General features: G+C 40.6%; 1 protein-coding gene across 1 annotated transcript in view; it reads right to left on the reverse strand.

Annotated features, from left to right (window-relative positions):
• The window catches only part of gemin5 (gem (nuclear organelle) associated protein 5), a 59,374-nt gene that overhangs the window by 9,865 nt on the left and 33,080 nt on the right, over positions 1–16,429 (reverse strand). Inside the window, exons 13-22 of the mRNA XM_060936500.1 lie at positions 13,880–14,061; positions 12,909–13,048; positions 10,279–10,450; positions 9,928–10,143; positions 9,736–9,840; positions 9,261–9,383; positions 8,847–8,942; positions 4,423–4,560; positions 1,064–1,211; positions 853–972 (exon numbers count right to left, since the gene is read on the reverse strand). Of these exons, the coding sequence (XP_060792483.1) occupies positions 853–972; positions 1,064–1,211; positions 4,423–4,560; positions 8,847–8,942; positions 9,261–9,383; positions 9,736–9,840; positions 9,928–10,143; positions 10,279–10,450; positions 12,909–13,048; positions 13,880–14,061 (1,440 nt within the window). The remainder of the gene's footprint in view (positions 1–852; positions 973–1,063; positions 1,212–4,422; positions 4,561–8,846; positions 8,943–9,260; positions 9,384–9,735; positions 9,841–9,927; positions 10,144–10,278; positions 10,451–12,908; positions 13,049–13,879; positions 14,062–16,429) is intronic.

The following is a 16,429-nucleotide window of genomic DNA, read 5'->3' on the forward strand; positions in this document are numbered from 1 at the left end:
AGGTTTATGTAAATGTAGAGACGTAACTGACGTATACAGCGACGTAATGACGTGGCTTCCCTTAGCACCGCGAGCTATGGAAAAGCAAACTGGTTCTCAGCTGGCTCGCAAGTTGAACGAGTTGTGAACCAGCACCAGCACTGGCCCCGAACCAGCCCTGGAACTGATTTGGTGGAAAAGGAGTACATGTGCACTCAGGAATATTCTACCCCTAGTGGTAGAAATGTGTAACTGCAGAAAAATTCTCTGTCCGGTACGAATTAATCAATCAATCAATCAATTCTCGGGTTTTTAATCCACAACCACAAATCAACATGAAACTGAAGACAGGTTTGACATTTCCCAACCAACCATGACCCGAATAATGACACGTCTTACATGCATTCATAAATCACTCGCACTGAAATACATCACATTTCCAAATACTGCAGCGGAAAATGCAACAGCAATAATGAGGGATTTTATTCAACAGTTTCATTTTATGTAATCAGGCCAATCGAATGCTTCAGGTGGAAAAAAAAAAAAAAAGCAAATTTATGATTAATTTCTTCTACAGACCACCACTGGAAGTCTAGATTAAGCAATTTTGCATCTGTGTGTCTACTTAATTGTTCGTGAAACGACAAGCCATATAACAATGAGCAGGCTACTGCACTTTTTAAAGGGAAAAACCAGACATTGTTTCTCATATATAGTGATTAGAGGCGTTTCCTTATGCAAATGAGCATGGCCATGAACAAGGCCAGTCATTAAAACGAGTACGTTTTATCACATCAATTCCACACTTGTTCCTCGCATGCGTCCATAAACGAGACTCCTCCTCCTTCTTAATCATGTCGATGTTTCGCTCACCATTTAGCAGCGGTCGTGTAATGGCCGTCCTTCTCCAGCACGGCACTCCAGCTCATATAGAGATCCTTGAGCACGGGGTCCTCAGGCTGCAGTCTGGCTTTGGCCAGAGCGATGGCTTCCCTGTCAATGAACCACAAACGTTAGCTTTCACGTCCTTTTCAACACCGAACAAAAGCACGCTCGTTATGCTTTTAAAACCAGCTGACGTCACCTGTAGAACTGGTGAGATTTGAGGAGGCTGATGGCTTCGTAGAGTTTGTGAATGGACACGAGGTGCGAGGCGGCTTTGAGGAACTGCTCCTGAATACACAGCTGCTTCACGTAAGCCTCGACGGTCCTGACCCACACCTGATAACCAGCTGGGAGGACCAGAAAGAATTCTATCATGAGACACCCCACACTTCGGCAAGACAAAGCAAGTCCAATGATGAGGTGATGAAAATGTACCTTGTTTGTACATCTATAATATTCAACGGTTACATACATCGGTGATGTAATAAATAATGAAACGGTTATTAAGGAGTCTAAAGAATACAGTCACTGTGTCAACTTCTGAACGAGTGTACACTGGAAAACTCTACTGTACTCTAAGGTACAAAATAAATAACACGTTAACAGAATGGCGCGAAAAACAAAAAACATCCAGTTCTGTGTGGCGGAATCACTTTCAATTTCAAGCCAACTTGAAGGTTACGGTAATTCAAATAATCACTCTTTACAACCGTGGTGAGTAGAAAAGCATTTCAACTCAATTAAACTTGAGGTGGATGAGCTACAGCAGCAGGAGACCACACCGGGTTCAACTTCTGTCAGCTAAGAACAGGAACCTGAGGCTACAGTTGGAGTGGGACAGACTCGCCAAAACTGGACAGCTGAAGACTGGAAAAAGGTGATTCAGGTTAAAATTTTCTTCATTTTTAACAGTGCAGATATTACACACTGTACATGATTGGCCGACTAAATGTTCAGGTTTTCCGATTAGAGTATTCTAGCTTTGCTAAAACTGCCTACTTTATATAAAAAGAATGACTGAAGTTCTGCACTGGACTCCAGCGCATGAATGTAACGAGCAGGGCACTTGGTAGAGTTCATTCCTCCACCAAGCTACACATCATCAACATCAAATTCAAAAATCACTTGAACCTAGGACCATACTAAAGCTGTCTACCAAGTTTCATCCAAATCTGCTCATTCCTTTTTGAGTTACGTTGGGAACAAACAAACAAACGGAGGCAAAAACATAACCTCTGGGATTTCCTTCCCTGAGAAGGATGCAGCTGATGAAACTTGGGACAGTGGAGAACAAAGGTTTGCATCCATTATGGGTTTTGAAAGGGAAAAGAAGAAGTTGTATGTACAGTGGTGCTTGAAAGTTTGTGAACCCTTTAGAATTTTCTATATTTCTGCATAAATATGACCTAAAACATCATCGGATTTTCACACAAGTCCTAAAAGTAGATAAAGAGAACCCAGTTAAACAAATGTGACCAAAATATTATACTTGGTCATTTATTTATTGAGGAAAATGATCCAATATTACATATCTGTGAGTGGCAAAAGTATGTGAACCTTTGCTTTCAGTATCTGGTGTGACCCCCTTGTGCAGCAATAACTGCAACTAAACGTTTGCGGTAACTGTTGATCAGTCCTGCACACCGGCTTGGAGGAATTTTAGCCCGTTCCTCCATACAGAACAGCTTCAACTCTGGGATGTTGGTGGGTTTCCTCACATGAACTGCTCGCTTCAGGTCCTTCCACAACATTTCCATTGGATTAAGGTCAGGACTTTGACTTGGCCATTCCAAAACATTCACTTTATTCTTCTTTAACCATTCTTTGGTAGAACGACTTGTGTGCTTAGGGTCGTTGTCTTGCTGCATGACCCACCTTCTCTTGAGATTCAGTTCATGGACAGATGTCCTGACATTTTCCTTTAGAATTCGCTGGTATAATTCAGAATTCATTGTTCCATCAATGATGGCAAGCCATCCTGGCCCAGATGCAGCAAAACGGGCCCAAACCATGATACTACCACCACCATGTTTCACAGATGGGATAAGGTTCTTATGCTGGAATGCAGTGTTTTCCTTTCTCCACACAATGCTTCTCATTTAAACCAAAAAGTTCTATTTTGGTCTCATCCGTCCACAAAACATTTTTCCAATAGCCTTCTGGCTTGTCCACGTGATCTTTAGCAAACTGCAGATGAGCAGCAATGTTCTTTTTGGAGAGCAGTGGCTTTCTCCTTGCAACCCTGCCATGCACACCATTGTTGTTCAGTGTTCTCTTGATGGTGGACTCATGAACATTAACATTAGCCAATGTGAGAGAGGCCTTCAGTTGCTTAGAAGTTACCCTGAGGTCCTTTGTGACCTCGCTGACTATTACACGCCTTGCTCTTGGAGTGATCTTTGTTGGTCGACCACTCCTGGGGAGGGTAACGATGGTCTTGAATTTCCTCCATTTGTACCCAATCTGTCTGACTGTGGATTGGTGGAGTCCAAACTCTTTAGAGATGGTTTTGTAACCTTTTCCAGCCTGATGACCATCAATAACACTTTTTCTGAGGTCCTCAGAAATCTCCTTTGTTCGTGCCATGATACACTTCCACAAGCGTGTTGTGAAGATCAGACTTTGATAGATCCCTGTTCTTTAAATAAAACAGGGTGCCCACTCACACCTGATTGTCGTCCCATTGATTGAAAACACCTGACTCTAATTTCACCTTCAAATTAACTGCTAATCCGAGAGGTTCACATACTTTTGCCACTCACAGATATGTAATATTGGATCATTTTCCTCAATAAATAAATGACCAAGTATAATATTTTTGTCTCATTTGTTTAACTGGGTTCTCTTTATCTACTTTTAGGACTTGTGTGAAAATCTGATGATGTTTTAGGTCATATTTATGCAGAAATATAGAAAATTATAAAGGGTTCACAAACTTTCAAGCACCACTGTATATTTTATGTCTTCTTCCGGCTGTTCCTGTTAGGGATAATGATCTCTCCTTTGTAGGCAGGCGAGCGAGCGAGCAAGTGAGCGAACGAACAAAACAAACAAACAATCTCGCCTCTCTCACTTTGTCTCCAAGCTGTCCTACATGTGCCGTCCCTCTAATATTCTCATTTCTAATCCTGTCCAACTTTGTCCCTCCCAATGAAAATTTCAGCATCTTCAGTTCTGCTTTTACATCTAAAAGTAGCTAAAAATATTTAACAGTAGATGAATAGTAGCAATGGCACAGATCTGATATCTGGCCGATACAGACAATTAAATAAAAGTGAAAAGAATATCGAATCCCTGTAACAAATGGCAAAGATTAGAAATGGATTTGGAAAACAAATTTCTGTTTTGAACTGGAAATTAGTAGTTTTTAAAGAAAACAATATCGGATGGATATCTGTATTGGTCACGGCTGATGCTTATGGTTTCAGTATCATTGTTGGAAAAGCTAAAGTGGTATCGTGCATTAACACAACTCTGGGATCCTGCAACAACAATAAAGAAAAATATTTTTTACACATCAGAACTGGACCACTGTTCTGAGAAAGCAGGAGCACTTACCCATCGGTGCTAAGCTCAGTAAGTGGTCAGTCAGCTGTCCTTTCTCTGTGGCCAGCTGCAGAGCTCCAGTCAGATCTCCTTTCCACAGCCTCAGGTACATCATCGAGTCGTAATGTCCTGCTTCTACATGACTGTCCTCTGCACAAACAGAGCAAACACCGATTCTAAACCAGAATTTTAAAGGCACAATCTCTGATCGTCTCTAAAACGTTTCTTTATTCCACAGCACTGTTGAGTTCTTGGTTAAAAGATGTTGATTGATTAATTTTACATGGACAGCTCGTTCATGGGGACGTACGACGGCGTATTAGGGCCTTTGTAGGCGGGTCATTCTAGAATTCAGGGTACATTTCACATCTCCAAGATAAATCTTTTGCTATTTTCCACGAAAGAAATCTTTATTGAATCGGTTTTGAACAATAATGCAAATTATGACAAACTTTCACCAATAGCGATGCTTGATGTACATTTTAGACCCAATTTATCCATAAAACACTAACTAAATGACCCCCACCCCTCCCCTCACATTATTGGTTGTCTTCAACTTCTGATTCATCCATTCAACTCCAATAAACAGGAAGTGATTCAGTCTAACAGTGTTTTTTTGGGGCTTATTCTATTAACTGTTATAAAATCAATTGCATAGAAAGTTTATTTTCTGTATTATGTGAAATTTCAGTCATTAAAAAAAATATTTTTTTTAATCCGTCCCAATGTTCTTGTCAACTCTGTTCTAAAACCGCATAAAATCCACAAAGACTTTAATAATACGCATGACACCTGCACCGAGTGATGTCACTTCCTCTGGCGGGAAACTTCAGAAAGGCAGTGAGGTATGTTCTGTTTCTTCACTCATTAATTTGAACAAAATGTTGAGGATTTTACACCAACAGTAGATTCATTATTCGTCAACTCTGTTATTGTGATTCCCGGAGCGAATCTCTGACTCATTTTTAAAAAATAATATGATTAATGAATGAATGAATGAATGAATGAACCCTTTACTGTCACTAGTCACAAGTACCAGCGAAATTGACCATCAACCTGTCCTTACATATACACATACATACAACTGACAGAGGGGGAGTAGACAGGACAGGAAGACGGGGATGAAAAGAAAAAATACAGAGTAACATGAGGAGAGGGGAGGAGAAAAAAAGCAACCCCCACACTATGCTCCTGTGAAGAGTATAGTGTGGGAACATTAAAAAAAAAAAACACCTCAGCACATAAGCACAAAATAACACAAGTACACTTTACAACATGAAAACTCGGGACTTGAGAGGGGGAGGGGGGAGGGATCAGGTGGGGGGGGGTAACGGGGAAGTGGAGGTAGAGGTAACCCAGCGCAAGCAAGCAGCCGTCCGTTCCTGCAGCCATGATGGCGCTGGTCGCGCACCCCGCTTGTCACACTGGGGGTAAAAGCAGCGACCGCGGGAAGTGGGGGAAGGGATGTGAGAGCGTCTCACTGCAGTGATCTTCAGGGGGAGTTGTTGTCCCAGCAACGGCCTTGGCCAAGGCCAGTGCTGTCTGAGGGAGCCGAAAGCAGATAAGATTGGAATTGTTTGGTCTTGGGGCGAGTAGACGTATTCTTTTACACGACTACTCTGTTTGTCCATTCTGGTCTCCGAATCAATCCATTTCCTTTGCAAAGCCAAAAGCTTCTCCATGATGTTATCCATGTTGCTGTTCAAGTTCTGAATAGCCACAGTCTGAGTGCCGACAACTCTGCCCACTGCTTCAATCATGTCAGGCAGCTTTATGGGGCTTTGGACAGCTGTCACCGTTTTCCGATTTCCTCGATAAACCAGGGCAATGCCTAATCCAATCAGCAAAAGACCTGTAATCATGGTTCTGAATAGGTAGATGTCTTCAATTCAATGTCCTCCACAGAAAGAACCGCCAGGCACATGACCCGCCACTTCTCCCACACGTCCATCGTGTAGCCAGCTGCGAACGTTCCGGCAGGACAGGCCGGTTCCCCTGAACCCAGGCTTCTTGTCGAGAAAACTGTGTCAATTTCGTTAAGAGACCAGTTTATCACTTCCATGATTTTTTAGTTTAGAGAGCAGTGCGGAGAGTGTCTCTCAAAAGTATAGACAGACGAGACGAGACAAGAGGAGCATAAGCAGGGAAGATAAGGGAGAGGAGAGCAGAAAAATGCGACCGCCTTCCGTGAGAGCACGGAGAAAAAAAAAAAAAAAGATATTAATTATGGATTAAAAAAACATAAAATTCTGTTTTTATACATGCCGTGTGGCCGCTAGTTTGAGGTTAGCGTGTGGAGTTAAGACACAAAATGGTGGAAAATTTCAACTCCGTTACCGTCCATTCTATTCATGGATTGCCCAGTTTAACAATAACAGAGTTGACGATGACCAACAGAATCAACACTTGAAATGTACCCGCGATTATAGAACGGGCCGTGTATATAGTCACCATAAAAATATGGAGCTGAGAGAGGGGGTAATCTTCTGAGATTAAAGTTGTAAATTTACAAGAAACACTCAGATATTCTTCGCGATTATAAAGTCATAAATTTACAACTTTAATCTCAGAACTTCTGAGTTGTTTTCCCTCTGAATCTTACCCCCTCCCTCAGCTCGACAGATACAGTGCCCTCCATAATTACTGGCACTCCTTGTAAAGATTAGTTTAAAAAAAAAAGGGGGCGGGGGGAGAGATCCACCTTTTGGCGAAGTTGCTTCATCTCACACTGAAAAAATGAGAAAAATCCAACCTTTAAATTGAAATAAACTTTATTCAGATTTATTGCCTTAATGGAGCACTTGCATGTGACGTCACAGCCGATCCAGATTGTGACAGACGCCATCTTGTCGGTCAAACGCCATATTTCCGCCTTCTACTTCTACTTCTGGTTCTGCTTCTACTTCTACCTTTTCTTTTGGAAAACCCTACTATATACAATTCTACTACAACGGCTGCGGCTACCAGCTCTCCTTACCTGTGCACGGTTTTTGTGTTTTTTGTGTGTATTTTTGCGTGTTGTTCGTCTGTACCAGACTTCAATATCCACTACAACCGTATGGACTTACTGGACATTGGTTTCTAGCAGAAAATGACGGTTTGTAGCGATTTCCATCGCATGCACAACATTCCGGACGAGATAGCGAGACCAGCAGGGTCTCCGTGGATTGTTATCGGAAGCAAAGCGAAGGAGGCGGCGCCGGGAGCGGAAGCAAAAGCGAGGCTGCAGGCAGAGCCGGCCTGTTGACTAAGCTCAGAAAACAGCCACTCAAATCTCCACTGCTAAGCCTCTATCTCTCCAACGCCAGATCCATGGTAAACAAGACGGACGATTTGGAATTACAGCTGGAATTACCTTATTCTATTCTATAATCGGCTGGTCAGTGCTATACTCAATACTTTTTTTTTTTGCTATACTCAATACTTAAGTGACTTACCCGTCCAATGAGGATTATTTTCTTGTTTACAAGATGCCACATCTGAGTCGCTGACAAATCCTGAATTTCTGTAAAGATAACTGTCCAGAGACTTATAAGCACGCAGTGCTTCACCACTGAACAGCGAGGGAAAGTTAATGAGGTAATTATACACGTCTGGGTATTCCGCTGGCAGTTCAACATCCACTGACACGGTCGTGAAAACTCCGTCCGGTAAGCCATAAGGGTCACTAATCTGTAGATCGTTTAATTTAGACATATGTCTAGTTATCTGTTCATTAGAAAAATGAGCCGTGTAGTCCGTCGGTTGAAATTGATCCATTCTGTACACGAGTGCAGCAATATTCAGCTGTGTTTTTTACCGACAAGATGGCGGCTGTGTACTTTCCAGTCATGTGACTGCAAGATCTCTATAGGCAGGTTAGGCAGGGAAAACTATATAATTAAATATGTGATGAAGCTTTCTTTTATGAGACGGTTCTCAAAATTTTTGCGTTGAAGAATCTTCAATGCAGAGGAATTTACACTTTGAGGATTTGCGCTAATGTGACAACCTGAGGAGAAAAAAAAAAAACGAGTTTGCTGAGGGAAAGACCATTTATAGCTGCTATAACACATATTTTCTGGATGTTACACAACATTAAATGTAATTATACGGGGGGGGGGTAAAAAGTATGACGTGTCATTCATTAATAAGTTATTTTGTCTAACCAGCAAATTACTGTAGTGTAAGACGAATAAAACACTTCAGGCTGTGCAGATATTGGAACATAATCAACTCCGGCTTGGTTAAAAGTACCATATCATACACTTTAATAATCACTGATTATTTTTCTCTAAAATCACTCCGTCTTTTAGTCCTTACTTACTGAGCAGAACTTTTAAGGGAGATTTTTTTTTTTTCGTTTTTGCTCCAGAAAACTGTTTACTAGAACAGAACATTAACCCCGAAGCTACACTGCTCTCATATTAATGCCAAGAATTTGCTGAATTTCTTACCTTCCTCCTGGAACATCCTGTAGAGGGAGTGTCTATCTGCGAATAAACCGAGCTGGAGGTGTTCTCCGGTTCCCAGTACACAGTTCTGTGTCTCACCTGGAACAGGAAGCAAAGAGAGGATGCAAAATATCTGTGGAGTCACAGAATAAGAATGAAAGTTCTTTTTCATGGACGCGAAGTGCATGGCAAAGCTTAGTGGAGAGCAAGACTCGCTGAGACACATTAATCATGGAATCTAGGCTGCTCTAGGGCTGGGTGATGAAACGACACAATATCGATATCATGATAAATTATGTTAACACACTTTTCTGAGAGATCATGCATCCCAGATTAGATGTTTGAATTTTGGTCACGTATCACAGAAATGCCTTCAAGAAGCAAGACATCACTTCCAGCCCTAATGCACTTGCTGACCCTGTGTGTGTTTGACGGCGGCCAGCGTAAGGCAGTCCTGCTGAAGCTCCTCCTTGGCTCGGTGGTTCATGGAGGCGCTAAGAGGCAGGATGGAGCGTGGTTTCCTCTTCTTCATGAACAGATCTAGAAAGGAAGATGAATTGATACATTTCAGGATTTGGAGTCAAATTACTGAAGACCATCACTGAATCCTTTTTAGATTTCAAATGCACCAAACAGGTGTTTATTGTAACCAGCGAGATGTGAGAACATACATGGACGGTCTCTACATCTACATTACATTCACAAGAAGCCAATCAGTTAATAACATAGTTAACATTAGTACAACATGTGATATGACTTGGCCTAAATTACATCCTCCGAAATGTCCTCATGGAACAGAACACAGGAAGCGTATCGTTTTATTTAATTCCTGTAAGTTATGCTAATTTGTGTCTCTGCTTGAAAATAAATAAATTAAAAAAAACAACCAGACCTGATTTGTCTTTCTTTTTCTCATCCTTCTCTTCTTTCTTTGCAAAAGTTCTCTCGCCATTCACTTGAATTTTCTCCATGATGGAACCAGGCTCCTGAGACAAACCTGAACTCAAAATAAAAAGCTCTTTAGACACTTTTACATCCTTAAAAAAAGAAAGAAAGAAAGTGATGATGATGAGTGTAGCATTACCAGCAACAGTGGAGACGACATGTTCTTTCTTCTCATCTTCTGCTTCATCTTCTGTCAGTCCTTCATCCATTCCACTGCCCGTTCCTCCTCTGGCTTCCTCTCCCATCAGCGATTCGTTCTCCTCCATCTTCACCCCACGATTATCTGATACCTTCTTTTTCTTCTTGGCTTTCTTCACTGACACTTTCTTTTTGTCCATGTCCACACGCCTCCTACCTGTTTGAAGAAGCGTTCCTTCATTCCCTACATCACAGTCTGTTCATGAGCCACTACATGCCTGCAAAATCTGGTCACATAGCACTAAAATAAAACTATTTCCTAGCATGCATCATTAATTAGCTTTAAACGCACTCTTCGGAGGTTGAACATGCTCCTGTTTGGACACGGCCCACTCCTGCACTGTGAAGTCATCAGCGCCTGTCCAGATCAGGTCAGGGTTAACGGGTGACCACTGCACGCACAGCACGCGTCCGTTATGACCTCTGTAGTTACACACTGGCTCCTGCTTCAGCACATCCCACACCTGCAGCACACACACATACGTTACATTAAAAAAAAAAAAACACCACAACTGTTTAACTTGGTAATCAAAATAAAAGGGAGTTTAGCATTAGATTTGATCACGCCCTCTAACAATCATTCCTAGTGCCTTTTTTACATAGCCTGTTTCAGAGAGAGAGAATCTCAGAAAACCTACTGGATGGCACTGTGACAGGATTTTGTCAAGTGAAAGCAAAAATTTCCATTTTTCCTGCCTATAAACCTCTATATTTAAAAACATGACAAAATGGAAAATGTTCTTATTTCATTTTAAACCTCTCTAGGCTTTCTTTTTCAGTTTTTATATTGATATTTAAAATGCAGGTTTTAGATTTAGGCCTCATCACAACTCTGAGACAGCGCTGGTTAAAGTAGCAAATGACCAGCTACTGGCTACAGATCAGCGCTGTCTGCTTGCTTTGTGTTGCTTATTCTGAGTATATCTTTTGATACAATAGATCAGAATATTCTTATAAATAGACCATAAAATGATGGAGGTCTTATTTGATGTCCATGATGGATATCAGTAAATGCAAACTAAAATAAATTTTGCTGCTCCACAAGACTCTGATTTAGGCCTACTGCTCTTTTCTCTACATATATACAGTGCCTTGAAAAAGTATTCATACCCCTTGAACTTTTTCACATTTTTCCACCTTGCAACCACGAACTTAAAAGTTTTTTATTGAGATTTTATGTGATAAACCAACACAGAGTAGCACATAATTGTGAAGTGAAACGAAAATGATAAATGGTCTTCAAAATTTTAAACAAATAAAAATCTGAAAAATGTGGTGTGCATTAGTATTCAGCCCCCCTGCGTCAATACTTTGTAGAGCCACCTTTTGCTGCAATTACAGCTGCAAGTCTTTTGTGGTATGTCTCTACCAGCTTTACACATCTAGACACTGAAATTTTTGCCCATTCTTCTTTGCAAAATAGCTCAAGCTCAGCCAGATTGGATGGAGAGCGTCTGTGAACAGCAATTTTCAAGTCTTGCCACAGATGCTCAATGGGATTTAGGTCTGGACTTTGACTGGACCATTCTAACACATGAATATTCTTTGATCTAAACCATTCCATTGTAGCTCTGGCTGTATGTTTAGGGTCATTGTCTTGCTGGAAGGTGAATCTCCTTCCCAGTCTCAAGTCTTTTGCAGCCTCCAGCAGGTTTTCTTCCAGGATTGCCCTGTATTTAGCTCCATCCATCTTCCCATCAACTCTGACCAGCTTCCCTGTCCCTGCTGAAGAAAAGCATCCCCATAGCATGATGCTGCCACCACCATGTTTCACAGTGGGGATGGTGTGTGCAGGGTGATGAGCAGTGTTAGTTTTCCGCCACACATAGCGCTTTGCATTTAGGCCAAAAAGTTCAACTTTGGTCTCATCTGACCAAAGCACCTTCTTCCACGTGTTTGCTGTGTCCCCTACATGGCTTCTTATGCCTGTCTTTCAACAATGGCTTTCTTCTTGCCACTCTTCCAAAAAGGCCAGACTTGTGGAGTGTACGACTTATAGTTGTCCTGTGCACAGATTCTCCCACCTGAGCTGTGGATTTCTGCAGCTCCTCCAGAGTGATCATGGGCCTCTTGGCTGCTTCTCTGACCAGTGCTCTCCTTGCTCGCTCTGTCAGTTTAGGTGGACGGCCATGTCTTGGTAGGTTTGCAGTTGTGCCATACTTTTTCCATTTTTGAATGATGGATTGAACAGTGCTTCTTGAGATGTTCAGAGCTTGGGATATTTTTTTATAACCTAACCCTGCTTTAAACTTCTCCAGAACTTTATCCCTGACCTGTCTGGTGAGTTCTTTGGTCTTCATGATGCTGTTGGTTCTTCAGTGTTCTCTAACAAACCACTGAGGCCTTCATAGAACAAGTGTATTTATGCTGAGAGTAAATTACACACAGTGGGACTCCATTAACTAATTAGATGACTTCTGAAGGCACTGGATTGTATTTAGAGGTATCAGAGTACAGGGGGCTGAATACTAATGCACACCACATTTTTCAGATTTTTATTTGTTTAAAATTTTGATGACCATTTATCATTTTCGTTTCACTTCACAATTATGTGCTACTCTGTGTTGGTCTATCACTTAAACTCTCAATAAAAAACTTTTAAGTTCGTGGTTGTAAGGTGGAAAAATGTGAAAAAGTTCAAGGGGTATGAATACTTTTTCAAGGCACTGTAACCGGGTAAACTGTAACTAAGGTTCAGTAGCATAAGCCTTAGTAGAGATCTAGTTTGCTAGCTGGTATTCTCTGAAGAAATGTGTTGTACTTATTATGAAATCAACGCAACACTACAAGAAATGAGGACAGACATTTAAAACTTTATTGTTGGCAACACAAGTGCTGGACTCATCACCAAATCACCTATAGGACATTTTATTAATAAATACTATATAAAATTAATCTATAAATACAAAATAACAGACTTGCCTGAGCTGTACCGTCGTAGCAGACTGTGACCAGGTGAGCATCGTGGTGAGGACTCCACACCAATCCAGTGATTTTGTTGGTGTGACCAGATAAAGTGCGGAAGGCTTCGGTCACCAAGACTGGGTTCTCAGACGGGTTCTCTTTATTAAAATAACCAGACGTTCACACACAAAAACAAAATATAATAATAAATCAGATGTTCACCAAAAAATGCCTTAATTATCTAAGTGCTTATGTTTCTGTTTACATTTCTGATGAACTATGAAACTTACAATGGGTGACGAAGCTGCCTTCGTATCAAAGATCAGGAAAACATTATTATTAAACAATTGTTATCAAAAAGTGGACTGAAAATTGATTTAACACTTCAGTTTTTGACTACCTTTTATTATTTGCCTGATTTTTACATTACTTTTATATTATTTTTAAATTGCACTAGCAGCGCTGGCACAAATTGTTACTCTCACTCAGGATCTTTCTACTTTATTATTCTCCTAATATCTTTTAGGATGCTATTTCTCCCTCAGTTTTCAACTAATCATCACCAAATTTCACATGAAGAGTACCTCTGGGCTGAATTACGTTGCTATGACTTTTGGTGCTGATCTGGATCACTGAACCAGAAATTATCTACGATAAAGGGGCTTTTTTCCCCTCACTAAGCGTCATTCTATATCTCTTACCGTTCCGGATCTACAGGGTACAGTGACCAGACGTCCCGGTTTGCAACAGCTAGTACAAATCACTAGTTTTTAATTCCTTTTATTCTATTTTTATATACACTATACATTATATTACTACATTTTTATATTAATTCTAATTTTCTTCTGTCACTGCTATTAGTTTATTTTCCAACAAGCTTTTAATTTATTATTTTACAGTTATGTCCGTTTATTTATTGCCCCAAACCTATGAACACTTAAATTTTTTTAAAAAGTTCTACGTAGGAGACATGGACACATGACGCTCACCGATAGCGTTGCGCAGGTCGTGGACGTAGACGAGGGCATTGCTGGAGCCGGAGGCGAGCAGGCAGTGCAGCTCAGGCTGGGTGGAGTGCTGATGGTGCCAGCGTAGTGTGTTGATGATTTTATGGTGCTGCTGCACGGTGCACAGTAGCTTCAGGTTCGGAGCCTCGTACACTTCTATAGAGCTGCAAACAAAAACCACAGCGGAATTAAAATCAGCTACTGCGTTTAACAAGTGTGAAATTTTTCCTACGCAATTTCACCATGAGGGTGTGTAGACTGTGAATGTAAAATTTAGCAAGCTACAACTACAAATTATTGAAAATTAAAGTAAAAATTATGAAATTTTGGCTGAACTAACTTTTATTTAAATTATAAATTGATTGTCGTTATAACATGACACGACATACAGACAGATTTTAAAGTCGCCCCCTGCTGCCTGTTCAGTGAACTGCATTTCAAAGATCTCGTCAAAATTAGTTGAAATTGTTTTGCCATTTAAGGAAAAGATGCCAAGCTGAGCGTCTAATATCTGGATGTGGGCGGAGCTACAGCAACGCATGAGCCAGAAATGCGCATACCAATTTACAACCCCAATTCCAAAAAAGTTGGGACAAAGTACAAATTGTAAATAAAAACGGAATGCAATAATTTACAAATCTCAAAAACTGATATTGTATTCACAATAGAGCATAGACAACATATCAAATGTCAAAAGTGAGACATTTTGAAATTTCATGCCAAATATTGGCTCATTTGAAATTTCATGACAGCAACACATCTCAAAAAAGTTGGGACAGGGGCAATAAGAGGCTGGAAAAGTTAAAGGTACAAAAAAGGAACAGCTGGAGGACCAAATTGCAACTCATTAGGTCAATTGGCAATAGGTCATTAACATGACTGGGTATAAAAAGAGCATCTTGGAGTGGCAGCGGCTCTCAGAAGTAAAGATGGGAAGAGGATCACCAATCCCCCTAATTCTGCGCCGACAAATAGTGGAGCAATATCAGAAAGGAGTTCGACAGTGTAAAATTGCAAAGGGTTTGAACATATCATCATCTACAGTGCATAATATCAGCAAAAGATTCAGAGAATCTGGAAGAATCTCTGTGCGTAAGGGTCAAGGCCGGAAAACCATACAGGGTGCCCACGATCTTCGGGCCCTTTAGATCTGGAACGGTAGATCTGGAACGGTAAGAGATATAGAATGACGCTTAGTGAGGAAAAAAGCCCCTTTTTCGTAGATAATTCCTGGTTCAGTGATCCAGATCAGCACCAAAAGTCATAGCAACGTAATTCAGCCCAGAGGTATTCTTCATGTGAAATTTGGTGATGATTAGTTGAAAACTGAGGGAGAAATAGCATCCTAAAAGATATTAGGAGAATAATAAAGTAGAAAGATCCCACAGTTTTTCAGGCTTCTTTTTTAATGACTTTTAAGGACCAATTTTCATTTTTTTAAGGACCCAATGACCAAAACTGAATATCACTGGTGTGAAATTGCCTATTGTAATAATCACTTGCTTGTTTTCCCACACTTCGTCTGCTTGTTTTCTTTATGACTCTTAAAGGATTTTTCTTGACCAAATCTTGCAACAAGTGCAGCAATTCCTGATATGTCTGATATTTAAAACGATTTTAAGAAAACCTCAACGGTGGGTGAGGAAATGGTTAGTGGCTAAAAATAAAAAATATAAAGAACATTCCATTTAGAGTAAAATTTATTTCACAAGATTTTCATTTTGTTCAGGAACAATTGAAACTAAAAGTATTAAATTGACACAGGGTGGCCCAGAACCCCCCCTTGCTATTCTTATGTTATGGAATAAATTTTCTAATGAGTCTGCATGTTTCTATACATGTTATAGCTTAAAACATAAGAACTTCAAAGCATATCTCAAGGTTAAAGACACAATCCATAGTCATGTGGCAGCTGACCTTTCTGGGCCACCCATGATGCCTTAGCCACATATAACACAATACAATTACAAATAAAAAACATCCAGCTGCAGTACATCATTATCTTTGCGCAGTGGCATCTTTCATGAGACCTTGCATAATATGCATACTGTTTTACTAAATTTGACTAATTTTCCATTTAATATTCAGAATTAAATTCTTTGTTTCTTTTTCCCACAGAAAAAGGCACCAACAGCAGGGAAACCACACAGAGTTATGAAGGCTGAACTATTCATCTACAGAACAAACAGGCATACCTTTGAATGTTTTACTAATGAATCAATACCCTGCAAAGCACCAACCCTTCATAATGTCATGACAAAGACCTCAACTGGAAAATGAATATGAAAAGAAATTTTGAAAAGGTATTCGGGTCGATGACCTCGTTGAACAGCGATGTAGACAGATTGAAAGTCGTATGTTTTGTTAATCCATGTTTCCATTAATACGCATCAATGGCGGGCGACCGAGCTGATACGAAGTAGTCGCGTGACCCTGTTCGGGACTGATCCCGAACAGCGCCATGTGGTTCCGGGCTATTCTCAAAAGCAGACACCAGGGGTCGCCACTATACACTTTGTTCAGCCCCTGACC

The sequence above is a fragment of the Neoarius graeffei genome, chromosome 12 (genome assembly GCF_027579695.1).
Source record: "Neoarius graeffei isolate fNeoGra1 chromosome 12, fNeoGra1.pri, whole genome shotgun sequence".
In the NCBI taxonomy this organism is placed as follows: Eukaryota; Metazoa; Chordata; class Actinopteri; order Siluriformes; family Ariidae; genus Neoarius; species Neoarius graeffei.